The following is a 20,110-nucleotide window of genomic DNA, read 5'->3' as shown; positions in this document are numbered from 1 at the left end:
TCCTTAAAGAATAACTCATCAGTGTCATCACCCTGGCTGGGTGGTCTATAGCAGACTCCCAGGACAACATCCACTTTGTCTGTCCCTTAATCCTTACCCAGAGGCTCTCAACTGTGCCATTGCCAACTGCAAGCTCCATGTATTCCATCTCCTCCACTACACACAATGCCAGCCCCCCGCCTCACCTGCCCTGCCTATCCCTCCTGAAGAGCCTGTAACCATCCATCATGGCACACCAGTCAACTCATCCCACCAGGTTTCACTTATGCCAATGACGTCGTATCTCTGGGACTGGGCCAAGGCTTCTAGCTCCTCTTGCTTATTCCTCATGCTGCACACATTTGTGTAGAAACACTTCAAGTGCGGTTCATTGTGACCATCGCCACGTGGAGCAGCCTGAAGAAACTCACTAGCATGCTGCTCCTCCAACTTTGGCGTGCCATCCCATTGCTCGTCACTGACTAGCCTGGTATTGTCCCTTTCTCCCTTCCAATCTAGTTTGAAGCTCTACCAATCAGCCCTGCTAGCTCCTGAGCAAAAGCCCTTTTCCCCTTCTGAAAAAGGTGCATCCCATCAGATGTTAGTAGACCTGGTGATGAACAGACCATCCCATGATCAAAGAGAAGTTCTACTGATGACACCAGCCTCGGAGCTATGTGTTGATCAGCTGGGTCTGCCTGTTCCATTCAACATTCTTCCCTGCTACTGAATGGATTGAAAAAAATACTATACGAGCACCTGATCCTTCAACCAACCACCCCAAAACTCTGAAATCCCTTTTGATTGCCTTTGGACTTCTCTTTGCTACCTCTTCTATGAAGAGCCATCAGTGGGGAAAACTAGGGAGTTTTCTAGTGACATCTCTTACCCTGGCTCCAGGGAGGCAGCAGACTTCCCTGTGGGTTGGGTCTGGTTGGCATATTGGACCTCCGTCCCCCTCAGAAGGGAGTCACCTGTGACAACTACTCTTCTTTTTTTCTTAACATAAGTGGTTGCGATGCTGGGAGTAGGCTGCCTAGATGACCCCTCCAACTCAGAAGGACCTTCATCCACATCATCAGTTGTCTGCCTGTCCAATTCCAGGGCCTCATACCTGTTGTGTACAGGCACCTGGGAAGGTGAGGCAGGCTGAAAAGTGGATTTGCCTGCTGCCCCGAGCAGTAACCTGCTTTCATTCTCCCCCATCTCGTGGGTCTCCTTCTTTTGCCATGGTTGGCTGGTGCACCTGTCTCAGGGATGGTAGAGTATCATTCCACCAGTCAATCTCCTTCTCTGACTCCCTGATACTCCTCAACCTGGACACCTCCTCCCAAAGCTCTGTCACCAGGCTGAGCAGCTCCTATACTTGGGTACATCTCCCACAGGTGAGCTCAACGCTGCCATCAGATACTGACCTGAAACTCAAGGCACAGCCTGCAGCCCAGGACCTGGGTGACTGCATGTTCCCTTGAAAGCTCCTTTTGGATGGCTGCATCAGTTCTTGAAGCTGGAGGGACTGTGAGGGATGCTGAGAGCACAGCTTTTTGCTGGATGGATACCACAGCTCCTGCTGTTCTCAGCTCCTTACAAGTGGGTTGCAGCCTCTGTTTCCCTCAGTCCGTCCTTTCCCTCACTCATCTCAGCACCCACTTGCTCCTCTCCCATTCCCCAAATACTCCTGTAATGCAGCATAAGGAGCAGAAGGCTGAACAGGGGAGAGTAACATGGGGGCTGCTGAAGCCACTCTACCCCACAGCAAAGGCAAAGTAGCAGCTGCCTCTCCCAGCCATCTGCCATTTTGGCCACTGCTTGTTTCAATTCTGCTAAACACTAGCTGTGTGCTTGCAAGACCTCAACTGAATCTTTGACAGTGGGATATGTGGAGACGAATTGCTTATGCCTTCCTCTCAGTCTACCTTTAGCGTGGTACAAAGCCCTCTGCAGTCCCTGGAATACTTTCCAGTGGATGTCTGGCTGTTAAGCAGGCTTTTGCAGTGCCTGAATCTGCAGCATTCCTTCCCCATTTGGCACCATTGTATTTTTCTGCCATGTAACAACTGTCTTCCCAAAGAGTGACCAGAGGCCATCTGCAGCACACCCAGCATTTGCATGAGGCCCACAACCAAACCTCTTTGTTGTTCTTCCTATGAACCACAAATGCTCTTCTCCAGCCTCACAACCCACCTCTTAAGTGACCCACATTTGGGAACCTCTGATTTACCAGTCAGCAGGACAAAACTATCACGCTCATTTTAGTTTGGTAATTCAGCATAAGGCACTGTTCCACAGGACCATTACGTCAGTCATTGGGCCACTTGGTTCCTTCAGGAAAATTATGGCACTCTGGAGGGGAGAAGCCTGATACTAATGAGAAATTCCATAAGAACAAGAGCAAGGACACCTGAGCAAACTCTCTTCCTTCAAGAAGAGCTGTGGGGAAATGTTCCTCATGCAGGAAGTTTTATTATTTTTCCTCCAATTCATTCCAGATGCCTAGAAGCAAAGGGTTTTTTTCTCCCTTTTCCTTATTTTTGGAGAGAGCACTTTGTTTGGAACCCATAGATCAACCTGATAAATATTTCCTGATGGATTTTTGACAGGCTGTGTATGTCAACTTAGTGGCATAGCCCCACTGAAATCAAAGGTGTAGCTAAGCATCTACTGTTTGCCTGAGAACAGTGTCTTTTTGTTAGGTCTAGTTCATCAGTCTCTGTTGTGGGATGCTTTTGCTCTGGCAGCAGTGGAACAAGTACCGTGGTCGCTTTTGCCAGAGCTTCCTTTAAAGCTAAATCCCACTCTTCCTTCTTCCCATTCCCTGGATGATTAAGAGGCCTGACATAATACAAAAAGGCCACCTCTCATTCTATAAGGGAGCCAACTATTTACAGTTTGTCCTCAAAGACAATTAACTTGCCTGGTGCCATAAAATTTCCATCTAGGCTGCACAGTGTGTTTGTTGTTGAGGGTCAGGATGGAGCATGGCCAGAGGGACAATACAGAGTATTTATTTATATACTTATGGTATGAGGAGAAGAGCGAATGAGGACAACTCTTGGCTCAGAAGACGTAAAAGCAGCTGGACCCTGACCACACCGCTGAAATGGGGCAGATTCTGCAGCAACTGAAACTCCACCTTTTTTCATGCAATTGTATTTTCCCGGTGTGCAACGCTTGCAAGTGGGGTGTAGACATATGCAATCCCTGAGCAGAATATAGACATAATGCCACAGTTCAGGTTGGGAATGGGTACTTTGAGTGAAGTAAAAAAGTAGGAATTTCTATTCTTCTCTAAAAGAGGCTGCAACATTATGACCATATTACTTCTCATTGTCACAGGGTTGTCTTGATTCTGAATCTTGTAATAGCGCATACACCCACTGCCCAGTCCCCAAAACATTCTAGGACATTCATACCTTTTTCCTCCTCTTTGCCTTCACAGTGGTCTCTTGTTTTTCTTCAGGCTGACTTAGAAAACACTCTGCAGGCTGCAAAGGACATAATAAAAATTTAAAAAAAGGAAAAAGGATTCAACATCAGATATCTGATCGCCTGGGGGAAAGAAAAAGTCACCGAAGGGAGGTAAGAGAGGATACATAAAGTATAATGCTAGGTTAGGGAAAAACAAACAAAACCAAGCTTCCCCACCTGTAGAAGTGATCAAATTCTTACAGTTACATAGATCTTGAGTAATTTTGGAATTGAGATCTATGTTGTTGTAACCAAGAGAGGACTAAAAGAACAGAAAATTGAAAAATAGAGATTGCAGTCACAATCCCATAAAATGCTGAAAAGCAGGTTTTGATACATAAAAAAAAATCAAGAGGAAAACATGAACAAAACTTTTTACAAACTTTATATTTTTAATCTCTATTATTGTGTGTGATTGTTTTTCAAAACTTTGCCAACAGTGTTCTGCAATAACCGGGTCTAAGGTGAACATCCAGACCGTGAAAGATACCACGGAACTGGGCAAGAATAATTGGAAACAATCATGCTCTGGATTTCCTTTTACCTTTGTAATGCAAAATTTAGGAAAACATGTTTCGAATTTGTTCTGCCCCATTCTTGCTTTGTCTTCTCATAGCAGGAAGGGTCAAATACATACACACAAAAAATACATGGTACGTTTCAGAATAATCTTCATCTGACATGTGTTGCTATTATTAACCCTCTTTTGTGCCTGAGTAAGCAGGCTGAATTGGTCCATTTGTACCGGAGGCCCTGTTCACATAAGACACAGTTAAGATGTGTCCTTAGCCACCAAAAATTGTCCAAAACAGAGGAAGTGAGGCACAGTCTTTCCTCGTTTTAAGCACAGCAATTCTCTTCTCCTTTGCCTTCTTAGGGACTTCCACTTCATGGAAATGCAAATTAATCTACATAGACGGGCTTTAGAGCTTAATAAGTGACTTGATGAAGAGCAATGGGAAAATAGGCTGAACTGCAGGAAAATGCTCCTTGATACTAGGATGCATTTCACTGCAAAAATCCGCTCCTGTGAGAAACCGCAGAGAAGTCTCATCACATGCAGCCTTAAAAACTCAGGAACAGCAAATCCAGCAGTGCTCCCTGGGGAAAGCCTGGAAGAAAAGCATCATCAGGAAAGGGAGCCCAGCTGAAAGCCAGAGAAGCTGCTCCTTTGACCCCTTGTGAGGGCAGCTCCAACAGGGCCAAGAGGGCCAAAGGAAAGCTAACAGAAGTTCAGGATATCTGAGACTTTGTGTCCCCTCCTTGCACTGACCCCCCTTAACAGGAGGATGCTTCATGACAACTGGTACTGTATGACCCTGCCCAGCACATTTGTGCCTTTCCAAGTCCACTCTCATGTTGTTATCAGAAGCATTTTGCGGAGTTTAATTGTTCATATTATGCCTACATTTCCCTTTTTCTCCCCACTCCCCTATGGCTAATTTAGCTACAAAAAACAGGATACCACCATGCTCAACACAAACAAATGACCTATTGCTTGCTCCTGCTTTTTGTGTTCTGATGCAACCACAGCCATTGCACTTGCAAAAGCAGTAGTACTGCATAGAAGTGGCCCTGATATGGGTTGAGGTTTGAAATTATACTTAGGAACTACCAGAGAAGATTTGGCTAGGGAATAGCTACAGCCAGCAAAGCACTCTACAACTAAGGCTGGAATATAACAAAGCCTGGATCATTACCCATCCACGAGAAGTTGTGATAGGGACCGTATCTTGCCTCAACGACAGAGATCTGTCCCTGTGATTTTCTCAGGTATAAAAATCTTCACTCGAAATCAAGGGAATGACTGCAAGTAGAAACCCACTTCAGCTAACAAAATTGTTCCAGATTTTGGTTTTATTTTTGATTTCTTTTTTAAAAATCTATGTCCTGACTCTGATTCAAATACTTTTAAAACACCACCATACAATTCTTTATGCCTATCTCTACCATTAGCATTCTCAGACATTGAGACTGAAACAGAGCTACCCTCTGCCATGAGTTCCTGCTCTACCATTACACATCCCAGCTGTCTATAGATGCTCAAAGACCACTTGCCAGGTGTTTTAATCATAAAATCCATGTTCAATATCATATTTTATGCAATGAACAAGACTTTAGATTGATTTAGTCAAGGGATACTACCAAGCAATCTCTTTCCTCCAGTAGAATATGATGGTTCCCTATCCTAGGAAGGGCTGCCACTCTTTCAGCATATCAAAAAAATGCCACTCCTTCACTTCAGGCCCATTTCTCCCTTCTTATACATAGTGACTGTTTTACATAAATCTGCAAAACATTCCCAACTGGTATCTGCATGAGGAAAGAATAAAACTGTACCACAGAGCTGAAATATTTTCTCTAAGAGAAACAAAACTTTCTCACTGATAACCCTTCATTCAGATGTTTAAAAGTATCACCAAATGCCATGGCTTCTTTTTTGAAGGCAGCATGTAACCCTTTCTTTCAAAAGCAACAGAAGTACACAGCAGGCTTGTAGTCAAAGCCTTGCTTCCTCAGAGAAGTGTGTTAAGACTCAAAATTATCTCCTTTACAACAGCAAATATATATATATATATATTTAGCTTTAGTATACTATTAGCCCAGCAATAATAAGTCCACTTTATTCAGACATTAAAAATAGTGCCATAAAAAGAGGAGAAACTTCATAGTGGTAAATGGCTGTAAACTTACATGTCTGATGATTTGTAGTCTAAAATATTTAGGCATCTCATCTAGACTGAACTTCTGACCCTTATCCAAATGTTAGTTGCCTACCTACGCATGCAATAGCTCTTTGCATGCCACCCTTAAGAAAAGGTCATTTGCATGTTTTTCTTACGCAAGACACAGAGCAGACAACCTATTGGTTTTTGACACGGGTCCCTTGTGCTCTGTGTTTTTATGCTATTTTTACATGGCAGTTCTTAAAATGCAGAAAACAGGAAATTTGTGCTGAGTCTGTTGATTTATGAACTAAAATGTCATAAATTCCTTGTTTGTTAATCATAGACAGGACATGAAATATTTCCTGTATTATATTTCTAACAAATTTTTTTTATTTACATGTTGCCAAGTTACTGGACATTCAAATACAGAGTGAAAACATTCTTGCATGTGTGTGAAAGTTTACATTCTAGGTCAGCCATATACTCCGACTTTTGGAGTCTGTGACAAAATAAACACATCGATGTGCCATTCAAATTGGAGGCAAATTATTCATTTCAGTGTAAGCCTGAGCACAGCCTGCAGACTAGAAACATAAATGTTCATAATTCTGTTTGGTTGCCTTCTGGCTGACTGCCTTTAAGGTGCCAAGTCTACGGCAGAATAGCTTCCAGACTGTGTATAAGGCAGGGATAAGTAAAATGGATTATGTTATATGCTTTCTGTAAATACATCTGATTTTGCAAGTGTTTTGCTCTAAAAGATATGCAAGAATACATCCATAACTTTGAGCTCCTGTAAAACATTGCCTCCTGGAGTTTCATGGCTAAACATCAAATTACCCAATTCCAAAATGCAGACTGATATTCTTTATATGACAGGAAGAGCTGTGGCAGGTGTTCTGCTACAGCTGAGCAGCCCCAGTCCACGCCGGCAGAATAACCTGTGTTGGTTATCCTTTCTAATGTTCTCATGGAAAGAGCAAAGCAACTCCTCCACACAAACTGTCTTAACTTAGTTCTAAATGCTTAAGTGAAGATAATGGTGATAAAAAGTGGCTCCATAAGTGTCCTCAGCATCTGACCCCTCGCTAGAGCACGTACAAAGGCAATACAGCTTTCTCCTGTATAGCTCAGTTCTCTCTTTCCTAATCAAAATGTGGAACCAGTTCAGATATTTGGCTCGCTTCACCTTTGGTCTCCTTGGAAAGACACCCAAAAGCACAGTAATTCCGACTGTGTTGTTTACACTTCTCTGTTGCAAAAAAAAGAACATCCCTGCAAATGGCTTTCACTTGGGCAACTGCCTAGGCAGTGAATTTACTATCGACCTGGGGTCAAAATTAATATCCATAACCTCAAGGACAGAGAGCTTTCAATGACATTTTAGCTCTTTGACAGCCATTCAGTCAATTCTCCTGTATGATATCAAGAAGGCAGAAGAAATTCACCTTCAAACAAGAGACTTCTTAAAATCAGCTGACCTCTAGATGACTCTTTTTTGCTCAAGTTGGGGTGATGCTGTCTGTCAGAGACCGTGCTGCCTTTGCCTTGGCATACTTCATGTAATGCTGAACAACACAGTTCATACTGGTTTTAAAGGAAGCTTTTAATAGTGCATGGCTATGAAAACATCAATCCATGTAGACCTGAATTCTTCTTCACTTGGACTTTACACTAAGGACCTGCTTGGTTAGCAATGCTGTACAACATTTAAATATAGCTTTTAAGACTTTGTGCAGAGGAGGGGAAAGATGAGAGGGGAGGATACTCGGTAGCATCATACAGGCTTTTATCACTAGACAGTCTCTTTGTAAGAGACAGGCCTCCTAATCTCAGCTTGCAGAAAACAGGAGTGAAGTGTATTGAAACGTACTGGAATTTGATCACTTCCAAATAAGGCAAAATACTTTAATAAAACAATCTTATCACATAAATAGATCAGACAAAGAGTAAAGAAAACTGTTCCTTTACTGAATGAAAAGGGACTATGCTTCCCTACACATTATCATCTCTGTGCTCTACACAATTGCTAAATTTACAAACCTGCTTTCTTTTCTTTGTCACAGCAGGTTTGGAATCTGAATCTTCATGTGTTGCAGTCCTGTTCTCACTTGCTTTCTCACCAGCTTCATCATCTGAAAGATCTAATGAGGAAAAAAAAGAGGTTTTGTTACTGTTTTTCAAATCCACCTCCTATCTTTGCATTCAAAAATAGGAATAAAATCTTCAGCTGAAAGCTTATCACAATTATACAATCTCAAGACTCACAATAAATACAGCGTAATATAATTTACCATTTTAGCACACTGCAATTTGAAATTTATTCTAAGAGAAGTCTGGGGTTTCCCCTCCTCTTCACAGTATTACATCTAGCAGGCAACACATTTCTTTATCTGGAACATAGCTGCAGCATCACAGGTAGAAAAATCTAATCTTTCCAAAATCTCCCTTGAATTAAACTAAGCAGTGAACAATGAAAGGAGATGTTTTTGATAAACTACATCTCAGGTCACATGACATCTCTACATGATTTCAGAACAAGTAAAACATAATCTTGGGTCCATAGCACTGCATTTATCACACATAATTACAGCCCTATCTCATTAGTCAACAAAACAAGAAGTAGCACTGCTACTGAAGACAAATGCACCCTGGTCTGTAGGATCACTGTAAAAATACATCTTTCTTGCTAAGTTTAATGGCACTTCTTTCCGAATAAGTCATCTCCTCCCACTAAAACAAGCCTTGCAGATGAAGGAAGAAAAAAAATCAAACCAAACAAACACTCACAAATGCACACAAAAACCATGCTAGCCTCCACCGAAAAGCCCAAAATGCCTTACTGACTCCAATTACCTATAAGAGGAAAAATGACAAGATTGATATAATGTCCCATTGTATAAAAACAAATGCAGACATTTTCTGGAAGTACATTTGAATTGTGTATCTCTTACTTCAGTAATAATTAGACAAAGGTACCATTCCCAAAGCTTAAGCAGAATGTCCGCAAGACTAAAAAAGGCTTATATTTTGAAAGAACACTATTTAAATTAAGATGTTTCTACTCATTCTCTTCATCATCTCTTATCTACAGATACTTTAGGGGGAAAAAAATCCACAGCAACAGTTCCCTCTAAGAGTACTATGTTAGTGCTTAAGATGCATTCAAACACAGAAGTTTCTGCTGGGGACTGTATTACTTCCCTGATCATTGCCAGAAGCATTATTATCCCGACCAGGTACTTAGTCATTGTTGCAATTTCCTGTATTCTGAAGTTGTAAATTGACAGCTTCAAGATTAAGTTATTTAGTTTGAATAAAGAAAACCAGTACGATTTTGTAAGCATCACCCCAAGTATGGATGATATACCTACATCTATACAAACATTAGCTGTGAGCAGAATAAATTGATGACAAGAGAACATAAGAGAGAGAGAAAATCAACTATGGCTGGTATTTACTAATTCCATGTTGAAAAAGGTACCTACTGATAAAAGGGAAAGGATATGTGAAAGATGTCAAAGAATTTAAGTGAAAGGATAAAGGGGATAAAGTAAAAGGATATGAAGGGGAGAAAGGAATCTTTATTCATCCACAGATGCAACACTATATACTACATGGCAATAAGGCAGTGGTGAAAATCCTAATGTGACAGAATGGGTAACAAAATGGGTACATATTTATGCCTGGTAAGATACCATGTTGTAACTTCCACTCCTTTTCCCACTTTGAAAAGCTTGTGTAACAGTCAGCATCCTAAAGTTGGGTTGTGACAGCCATTAAAAGTTCGGAAAAAATTGGGAACTTGAAAGCTAGCAAGTGAGGAAAACCAGTGAATGTTTTAGCAGGTTGGATGTCATTCATCATGAAATCTTACTTGATACAGATTACATTCCTGGCAAACCACAAGAGCTTCAGAAACAGAGCAGCCTCTGAGAAGGGAATTTGTTTTCTGTCCAGTACAAGTAAGAGACTCCTAAGTGAAGGGGTAAGATAAATGTGTTAATGATCTTAATTAAGACCAAAATGAATGCCATGGAAGAAAAGGCAGCACTTGTTTGCACCTCAACGCAGGATGAAGACATATTCTGAAATCTTAAATGGGAATCCACCGAGGAAAGCTCCCGCTTTTCAGATCTAGAGCAAATACACAAATATGCACACCAAGTAGATATAACAGCTCAGCTGGCCTATTTACTTCCTTCTCTATGCAGGAACAGCCATCAAACCAGCAGCTGAATGGCCCGTGGCCACATGAGTGCTAGATCCCATGTGGGGTGAGGGGCTGGTGGCAGGGGAAGAGTAGGGGTGCCCCTTCTAGCAGCCCTTTACCACAGACTAGCTGTAACATTAAGCTGCCCCTTATGCTGGTGCTAAGTCAACCTCAGAGGACTCTAGGTGGCTGGCCATTCTGGGATCTCTCCTTAAAGGACACAAGCAAAGGAGGTGACAAGTCTAAATCTCAGGCTTACTTCTACACTAGGAAATATATGGCACTGATCTCCATGACCTGCCCTCATAAGCTATTTTCCCTCTCTTCTGAGGGACAGAGTCAATTGACTCTTCTTCAGAGCTGCCGTTTGGGTCATGAATAAGAAGAATGAGCAGCCATCCCCAGTATGACTGCCACTTTTGCTAGAACATCACTCTTACTGTCCCAAGACTGTTCATCAGACATCAGCTGAAGGTGAAAAGTTTTCTGGGAAAGTTTTTTGGCCACCAGAAATATAAAAGAGGGAGTATTCCAAAGCTCACTACTTTTTTTTTTTTTTTTTTTGTCATCATCAGTGGTGATAGGGGTTTACTTTATTATAAATTCACTATTAATGCACAAAAAATAAAATATGTATCTAGTCCTGCACAGCCTAACACATGGCAGCAGGTGAACAGGGGAAGAGAGAAAGCTGAAGGTTTGGGAGACTAACAAATGTCTTTCTTACATTACAGCTCAAACATCTGGGTCAATCTGCTGAGTTACTCCTTCCTGTTCTCCTGATGATGTTTGAGTGCTCCTGTACTGTATGCATCCGCTGCACACAAACAGCTCCTTCCCTGGCATAGTCCTCTGAATTCACTGACCACTTATGTCCTCCAGCCACTTTGGAATGTCAGATATGATACTTCATTAGAAGAATCTGAAAAATTACATCATCCAGCATACTCCTGGAAGTTTAAAAGGTGTCCTGGCAACTCAGTGTTACCACTGTGCATTACCATGGACTTGTTTCCCTCGCTGTCATCCCTCCTCTGGCAAATTTCTAGTGCTGCACTTCTGTGTTTAAGAACCCATCACTAACTTGTCTCTTCTGCCCTGACTCCAGAGATACTGGAGGAGTGACCAGCTTTTACATATACCAGCTCCCCCGACGCAGTGTCCTGGATGCACTACATCCAAAAAGGCTATATAGTGATGATACGAATGAAGTACATTAAAAAAATCAGAACTAATTGCCTCGTTGTCCCTCTTGCTCACTGTGCTTCAGCCCCAAACACCATTCCAGAGTAAATCTATGCATGCCTCACTGAATTGAATTGTTGAGCCAGCTCTTTCTCAGCATATTTACTTCACATTGGAAATAAATGAGAGTTGCATGAAATAGATTCAGGGGAAGCTGCCTGTGATTTTTAAGCATTCCTTCTTAAATCCCACTTGGCATGCTCTGAAAGGCAAACTGGAGTCGTCTAAGTTTTAAATAACCTCTTCTCTTTCTCCTAACTAAAAGACACGCTGCTAGCAATAGCAATCTAAAACTGGACAAATGGTTTCCATGATCTGAAATAGCCTGACAATGTAGCACCTGTTCACTGCCCATCTGAGTTTTGGACTGCACTTTGGGATGCAACGTCCTTCTCTGCTTTCAGCAAGAAGTGAGGGAAGAGGGAACCAATGTCCAGCCCCAGACTCAACAAACACCTGAGAAAACAGTTCAAATTCAAGCATATTTTTGCAGTACCTGAGTATCTTTATTTCATACAACAGGAGAACTTTTCATCTGATCCAGAAACAGCCATTCACGTCCTAGTCGAGACAGCAGCTAGTTTTGAGGTGTGATTGATTGTGACAACACGTCAGCTCCCATGATGACAGAAGTGTTTTGTTGAGGGCATCAAAGTACCACAGGCCAGACTATGCCAACCATGCTCACATTAAACAGGGTACCTTTGTCTGCAAATAGTTACCTTGATGTCAGTGGGGTTATTCACAAAATAAATAACTCGACAAGAATAAATGCATAAGCACCCAGCTCACAGATGCCAAACACATCTGTATCAGAGCAGCACTGCTTGCCCTGCTTTGAGGTGTCAAGCTGCCCAGGAGACTCCTCTCTGCCAGAACAGGAGAGAGCACAAATCCTTCTGTAATAATTAGTTGGCTCAAATGCAGAACCTAATTGATTAATACAACGTTGACTTTCATCTGCCTTGCGGTGCAAATAAGCAGGCAGGCAGGCGCTGATGGAATATGCTGCTGAAAGGGTGGTGATGTTCAGCGCAGCAATCCTCTGCATCTGCTTTCCTGCAACGTATGGACCTTACGCAACGACAAGGTCAAAGATATCTGAACACTCATGTAATGCTCCCGTTATAGAAAAATATACGTGAATTCCCCAGCTCTTCACATTTTTCTCTTTACATCAGTGGCATGGCACATACTAACATGCTTCTCAGTCGTTAAGTATTTATATTTGATTTTATTTTGAACCATGCTGAAATGGAAAGAGCTATTTATGCTTAACACACACATACATGCATATATGAATAAGACTCTCATTTATGATATTGATCATTTTTTAAAATCATTCAGTGCAGTGGTTTCTGACTTCTTTCAAACTTGATATATACACACGTCTAAGTACATAATATGTATACTAAATATATACATACGCACATATTTATACACATGTGCATAAATAAACAAGCACACAGATATTTAGATAATTTAACAGGTTCCCTTTAATGATCACCTTTATTGACTAATATATTCACAAAGAATGCACATTTTCTTGGTTATTTATACTAGTATTTTTAAATGCAGACAAGGCCTTAATGATATAGGAGGTAATGACACGTGCTTTGATGTGAATGCAATTTTGTTCGTACAAAATAGCTAGTATATACAAATTTGTGTTTGCTATGTTGATTCACCATTACTGAGACATGCCACTTTTCTACTCTGAAGTGATTAATGAAGGAGTTCTAGTGACCACAACATAAATAATTAATTCTTATAAGGACTAAGGCTGACTGAAAAAGTGAAACTCTTCTAGGCAGCACACCTCCAAACGCCCCAAAATAAAGTTATAACCCAAAAGGAACAGAAAATAATCTTAAAATTCTTTGGAAAATGTGACTTGTGGTTCGAGCCAGCCTACAACTGAAATAAAGATAAAGGAAGTTCACAGAAATGATGGCAACTTTGGGAAGTTCCTCACAGCAAAAGAGGATGAAGAGAACAGAAAGGGGTTTTTTGAGAGAGAAAGGAGGCATGGTGCTTACAACTCTTCATAATATAGGAACAATGAACATGTAATTAAAAGGAAAGCTCAGAACAGAAAAATATTCTTTTGCATACATACCCAAAGACAACTGAGGGGATCATTTCCATTAGTTTGCTTTTTGGTGTTGTTTTTTGGGGTTTGTTTGTTTAGGGAGGGGTGTCTCTATTTTTTTGTTTGTTTGTTTTTTAATCTAGAAGCTAAGCGAGATCAGACATTTATTTGGTAACCAGAAGACCACCAGTGACACAGACCAGTACAGGACAAGTTCGTTTCTTACAGTTAAACTAACCTCTGTGACAGAATTTGGAGGGAACCTGCCTTACGTGTCCACAAGGGAGACTCCCTCAACTTATTTGACGCATCTGTCACTGCCCACAGTCAGAGACACACTCTGGGTCAGAAGAGTCTCTGGGTCTGAACAGAAATCCCTGCTTTCTTCCTTATGCTCCCATCAGGCCTACGTCTCAGTACTGAACTAGAATTACTTACATGAAAACAAAGTTTGAATGTAATTCATTATTGTCCCCTGCCCTGCTTTTTCCCTCCCCAACTTCCATCCTCCTCTCACTGTCTGAAATTGCCTCATATCTGAAACCAGACTTTAAATAAAGCCTGTGTTTTCTGATTTTTAACAAAAAGCCCTGTACACTGTGGAAATAGGTTTTATATTTGTTATGCTCTCTTCCTAGTTTGAGATATGTTACAGAAAAGTATGTGCTTCTTATTACTCTGTAGGTGGGCATAGTTCATTCAGTTTGGGTGTGCTCTGATAGATTAACTTCAGGCTGCTTTGCAGGCTATGCTTTTATTTATTGGTTGATTAAACAGTACTGATCTGTGTTCATTCATCTGGCAGAAAAATATTTCTCAGGGCTCCTAGCTTTAAATTCAGCAGATGAAAAAATATGTGATGCTGACTAAAATGCCAAGTGTGTCTGGCACATTTTGAGTTTTGTCTTAATTGCCATTTTAGATTCCTTTTCTTTGGGAGGAAGGGAGAAGTTGGGCAGAGGGCAGGTCATGGACAAGAACAAAATTGAAGCCTGAGACTTCCTTATTATTCTCATAGTTTTGCCGTTAAAAACTGGCCTAAATCTTCCGTGAATCAGATTAAGTAATCTTAATGTCAATGCACTACATTGAATTTTTCTCATTGCGCCTCTCCTGCACGTCCCACCAGGTACACACAGTACAAGGTCAATTAAGTTTCTGTAAAATGTAACAGCTGTCAGCAAAATTGGCTCCCAGGTCCCTGTTCATCCTTCCTCCATTGAGATGCCTCCTCTTTTCACCAGAGTTGTGCTGATCACAGTAACTGGGCTAAAAGTGGTGATGACAGTATTTTAACATACCACTATGGTATCACTCCTGAGGGCAGCAGGAAACACAAAGCTCGGGTGGGTCCTGCCACGCTGCCCATCAGTATCCAAAGGAACAGATGAGGTCTTTTAAATAAGACAGGCCTGGCTGGGGGGGGGCGATTAACTAAGAAAAAAAGGATTAACATCTAAATATTTTAAAGTATCCTAAGCTCAACTACTTCCCTGACAAAATGAAATGGATAGAAGACAAGGAGAGACCATTGGAAGGGGTGGAAAGGTGCTGCATAGCAGTGGGATAAGCAGGTACAGAAGCCAGTGGTGCACAGAGGCAATAGGCAATCAGCAGCTCAAACCGCCTCCTGGACAGATCCCAAATTACTTAGCTGTGTTTCACCAGCACCGCTAATCCTGAATGGAGGATCTCTTTCACATGTACTAGGAGAATCTTCTCCAAGTTCCTTCTCTGTAGGCAATGGACAGCTTTGAATTTTCCTGTTGAGAAGCCTAATAACAGCTCAGATACCCTGGAGCCCAAGGCGTAAAGCCAACTGGCCAAGCAATAGCTGTGAAGCTCTTCTGGGGACCACCAGATCAGTCACATGGAATGGCTAAGAAAGCAGATTTTATTATTAATATGGTTCTTCAGTCCAGTTGCTGGCTATTTACCATGACAATACTTTAGAAATTGCTAGTAGGTAAGATAAAACATTAATTACAGAAGTAATCTTCCTTGGGGAAGATCACCACATAACCATTGCATTAAAAATAGCTACAACAGTGTCAGTACCCTCTTCGTTTCTCAAATTACTCTGACTAAACTAGAGTCTGCTGGCACCCCCAGAAAGATAAATAGTTCTCCACATCACTGGCATACGTCATCTGCAGTGGCACAACTGAGAAAAACAGATTACAGAAAAAAACCACAACCATCCCCTTACCTCCTCGAATAAATATCAGCTCAAACATTTTAAACAATACAGTAAAACAAGATTTAGTCTTAGAAATCAGTAAGAGAATATATATACTGACAGGAAATTAAAAATGGATATTTAATTTCATTGAAAGATATATTATTACAGCTCAGTGGAAATCTTTGATGCAAGGAAGAATGACAACATGGCTAAGCAGAGTGGTGCTTCAAAAATTCATGACGGTTTTTCTTTTTTTTTTTTTTTTTTTTTTTTTTGGCATTTTATCTTTTGCAACTCCACTTTTAAAACCCTGATGAAGTTTTCATACTTCCCCCACCAGGTCATGAAACAAATGAAGCGCCTTCACTTGTAAGGCCTTAAAATACTTCGCCATTTGGAAATGAAGAGGAAAAACTGTGAATGAACTGGTATCTGTTATTGTTACTAGGAAGTAAGAAGTTGCACATAAAGCTACATTGCAGGTGACTACCAGTTAGTTACTGTTTCCTTACTGACTGTCCCTGTCAGCCTACTGCAACAGAGGATAGCACTGCTTCCCTCCCTGGCCTGAGATAATCTCTGTGGTAATTACATGTTGTGACAGTGCTCCATCATCCCAAACTAGCCATGGTCCCCCAAGGTCTGGGCTCTGTTTTCCCTTCCCACCTCTATGAACTAAGGACTCCTTTCCCAAGACAGGCCTATTCCAGCACAACAGTAAGTTTTCATATCTGTGAGGATGCCTTAAACTGCAGGCTTTACCTGCCAAGGTACTTCAAAAAAGGTATTTTAAAGTGTACTTGTGAGGCATACCTGAAGGGTGTACAATATGCAACTGAGCAAAACCAGACACAGTCCTATCAAGGAATCAAAAGCACTTCAATTCTGTCCCATTAGGTAACGTTCATATAGCATAAGCTCCTTCCCACTTCATCCAGCCTAAGCCTGTGCCAAGCCAGAGTTTCTTGTAAACAGTCCATAGGAATTCCCTGTAATAGTTTCTAAGTATTGGCAATAGCTTGTACTACAAAGACAGCAGTCTTGCAAAAATGTAAATCCCTTCCCTGGGCAGTTCAGAAGGCACATCTACCACAAACAATTTTTTTGCGTGATGAATCTGGTGACAGGGTATTCAGTTTAGGTTCCTCTCTCTTACACTGAGCGGCAATTAAATTAAAATCACTGCCCATTCAAGCGAAAAAAAGAACAGGTCTTAAGGGAATAATATGAAATTTATTTTCACTACACTCTGATATGATAGAAAATTTTTGGCACACAGACATAACTATCTGCCATGCAAAGGATGTCCCATGGAACATTTCTAACAACTATCTTGCCTTTCTCCCTTTTTTAACACTTTCTCTTCAATATTCAAAAAGGGTACTTCCAAACTAATTTTTGACACATCTTGACTTGCTGACTGGGAGTGAACCAAAAGACAAAGGGCATATTAGAAAGACCAGAGGAAATTCTCTGTTGTAGACCTGTAAGCACAGAAGAATAAACTTTACATGATCAGGCTTAGGCCCAGCTTGTAGTACAGCTGCAACCCAGCCCTATTCATAATTTGACTTTTTCATTTTTATATGTTGCCTTTAAGACAAAAACTTGCTAGAAAAATCACAGAAAGTGACTGATCAGATGTAAAAGTAGTAGGCCATCCTCCTCCTAATAAAAATAACTTTTTTTCTCCTGCAGGACAAGGGTTGAATTTTACATCCTATCACTGCTTCACACAAGGAATAATGGCATCACCAAGGTGAGAAGGGAGAACTCAATACTCTTTTAGTCAGTGTAGTTTTAAAACCCACAGTAAGCTAAGGGCAAACAAAAAGATTTGACATGTTAGGAATATGACAGGCCCTTTTATTGTGTGCCATCCAACTTAATTTCTTCATTACGGGCCTGCCAAAAGAGAGCAACCGGAGCCTGAAGATACAATAATACATCAGCACATCACGCAAATCCGTTCTGTTGTTTGCTCTTCTCCAGTGACACCATGAGTTGAGGCTCAGATGGCATCCACAAGTCATTGCAGTCTCCTAATTTCTCTTTCTTTTGTTCCCTCAAAAACAATCAGAAGTTTCAGCATAAAGGATAATCTCATTAAATCTCCAGGTTCAGTTTAAAAGCATATTTCTAGAGAGATGGGGAAGTGGGAGATCATTTTGATTATTTGTAAGTACCATGGGTTTTAGGTGTTTACAAATCTACTGGATGAATGTTATAAAATTAAATACTTAACCTTGTAAAAAGGGTTTCTATTCTTGATAGATGCCAGGCATTATATACACCCTACAGTCACTTTAGAAACTACTCTAAAGGATGCCAGCAATACTGTGCAACAGTTCATGCTAGTAACAGAACACTCTATCCAACTCTGAAGAGCAGAGGAATGGGGCAAGCCAGGATACAGTTGACCATGTTAGAAACTGGCCTAGACGTTACCATTCACATATCTCATGTTGTGAAATGCTCCATGGGATCTTTAAACAGCTACAAGTGCCTGGGACTTTGGGGTTAATCAAAAGAAAAATCAGTTCACAAATACTAGTTACAGAATGTGTGACTGTACGAGAGGGAATCCCACAAGGCTGGCTTGAAATAAGCATCAATCCCAACAGAGGCATCTGAGAGAGGAAGCACCCTGGGCTCTAGAAAAGCCAGACCCAGATCATTCTAGAGGAAATGCTACCAAAGAAGGCTGGGTAGTCAAAGAGAAAAAACTGTCTACAAAGAAGTGGAAAGACCATCCAGCATCACAAGGAAAACACAAGTTATAAGCCCAGGAAAAGCTAGGCACAAACTAGGGCCTGACTCCCTACTACATTTTTCTCTTGATGGTATGGACAGGAAACTCATGCAAAAGCTATCCTAAATAAAACCTGAGTGTATTCAGCTGTCAAACAAAATACTGTTCCATCCATCTTGACGAACTCATACAACTACTCTTAAAGCTTTTTCCCCTCCTTTCAGGAAGTTTGTATTACTGGAGTTGGTCAGGTGATGTTTACAGCCCTGTACACACAAACAGGACTGCTCCATAAAAGCCTCCCCGAAGAGTAACACTCCTTCCCCAAAGCTAACCAGCATATCATTTGTGTAAGCAAGGAATCACCCCTTCTCCACAACATTCATACAGGAGAAGTACATGCAACAGTTCCTGGCAAAGTATGACTATTCCTGTGCTTTAGGACACACTGAGCACTGTGACTCCTTCTTATTCTAAGAACTATCCATCCATCATGTATGGAAGCTGCTCCAACTGTTTGCTGCAGAGGGTGAAGAGGACTAACTCGTGTTGGGGAGGAGTACATACTCCCTCCCTTATCCTCATCTCCTTCATGCTCTGAATGAGAGGATCTGTGGCAATTTCAATGGCCCAGCACCGGAGAGAGGGGCAGAAGTGGCAGTGGCACTCCAGAGCTGGAATTGGTACGGTTGGTCTGGATCACATCAGGGTACCACCCTGGAGCACAGATAGCATGATGCTATTGGTGTTTAATGACATACATTTAGAATACATTTAGAATAAATCCATAAAACTATTTAATGGGTAGGCTGTAGCCGAGGTCTGACTTCAAGCAAGTTTTGCCCACGAATGTAGTATGGTCCCAGATGTGACATCTCCCTTAATACTGCATTATTTTCTGTTGTTCTCCCACTGTCTTGGGAAGCAGCTGTGCCTCACAGCTGTAATTCTTGTTGTGAAGGTAACACACAGTCTGGCTAACCCTGTGGACTTCAAGCCGATAGATCATCATAAAATTACACAGTAAAAATTGCCAAAAATAGTAGGCTTCAACTGAAAAAAATACATAGCACACTTCATAAAAACTTAACAGTCCAAATTATTGTTCATAGATAGACATTGCTACTTTACTGACAACTGATATCATTCATGCCTTTTTGGCCCACCCATATTTTGCAGACATACACATCTATGATAAAAGGTTATCACACTCCTGGTGTTTTCTCAGGTTTCCTCTGAATACTGAAAATTGCATGCATGTGTATAATGTAGGATACACTTAGATATATGTCACCACCAACAAATATATCCCACTGAAGAAGAATACTGCAAGAAAGCTTTTATCCCAACTCTCCTACATGTCTTGACGCAGAACATGAGAGAAGACATTTTGAGCTGCTTAGGTTTCTGCAGCTTTTTTTATTCAGAAGCCTTCACATGACATAGCACTATCAGGTCCCTGTTTGACAGAGTATCAGGTTGACTGTATCAAGTTAAACTCTCCTTCAGG

The 20,110-nt window shown here is 41.2% G+C and overlaps 1 protein-coding gene across 7 annotated transcripts in view; it reads right to left on the bottom strand.

The window, feature by feature from the left end:
* Positions 1-20,110, bottom strand: part of CMSS1 (cms1 ribosomal small subunit homolog) — a 255,582-nt gene that overhangs the window by 15,181 nt on the left and 220,291 nt on the right. For all 7 annotated transcript variants that reach the window (XM_075105448.1, XM_075105417.1, XM_075105438.1 and 4 more), the window contains 2 exons: positions 8,160-8,260; positions 3,393-3,464 (listed from right to left, as the gene is read on the bottom strand). In XM_075105448.1, coding sequence (XP_074961549.1) covers positions 3,393-3,464; positions 8,160-8,260 — 173 coding nt within the window. The remainder of the gene's footprint in view (positions 1-3,392; positions 3,465-8,159; positions 8,261-20,110) is intronic.

Source organism: Phalacrocorax aristotelis, chromosome 1 (genome assembly GCF_949628215.1).
Source record: "Phalacrocorax aristotelis chromosome 1, bGulAri2.1, whole genome shotgun sequence".
Taxonomy (NCBI): Eukaryota; Metazoa; Chordata; class Aves; order Suliformes; family Phalacrocoracidae; genus Phalacrocorax; species Phalacrocorax aristotelis.
This window is presented reverse-complemented; position numbering and strand designations above follow the sequence as displayed.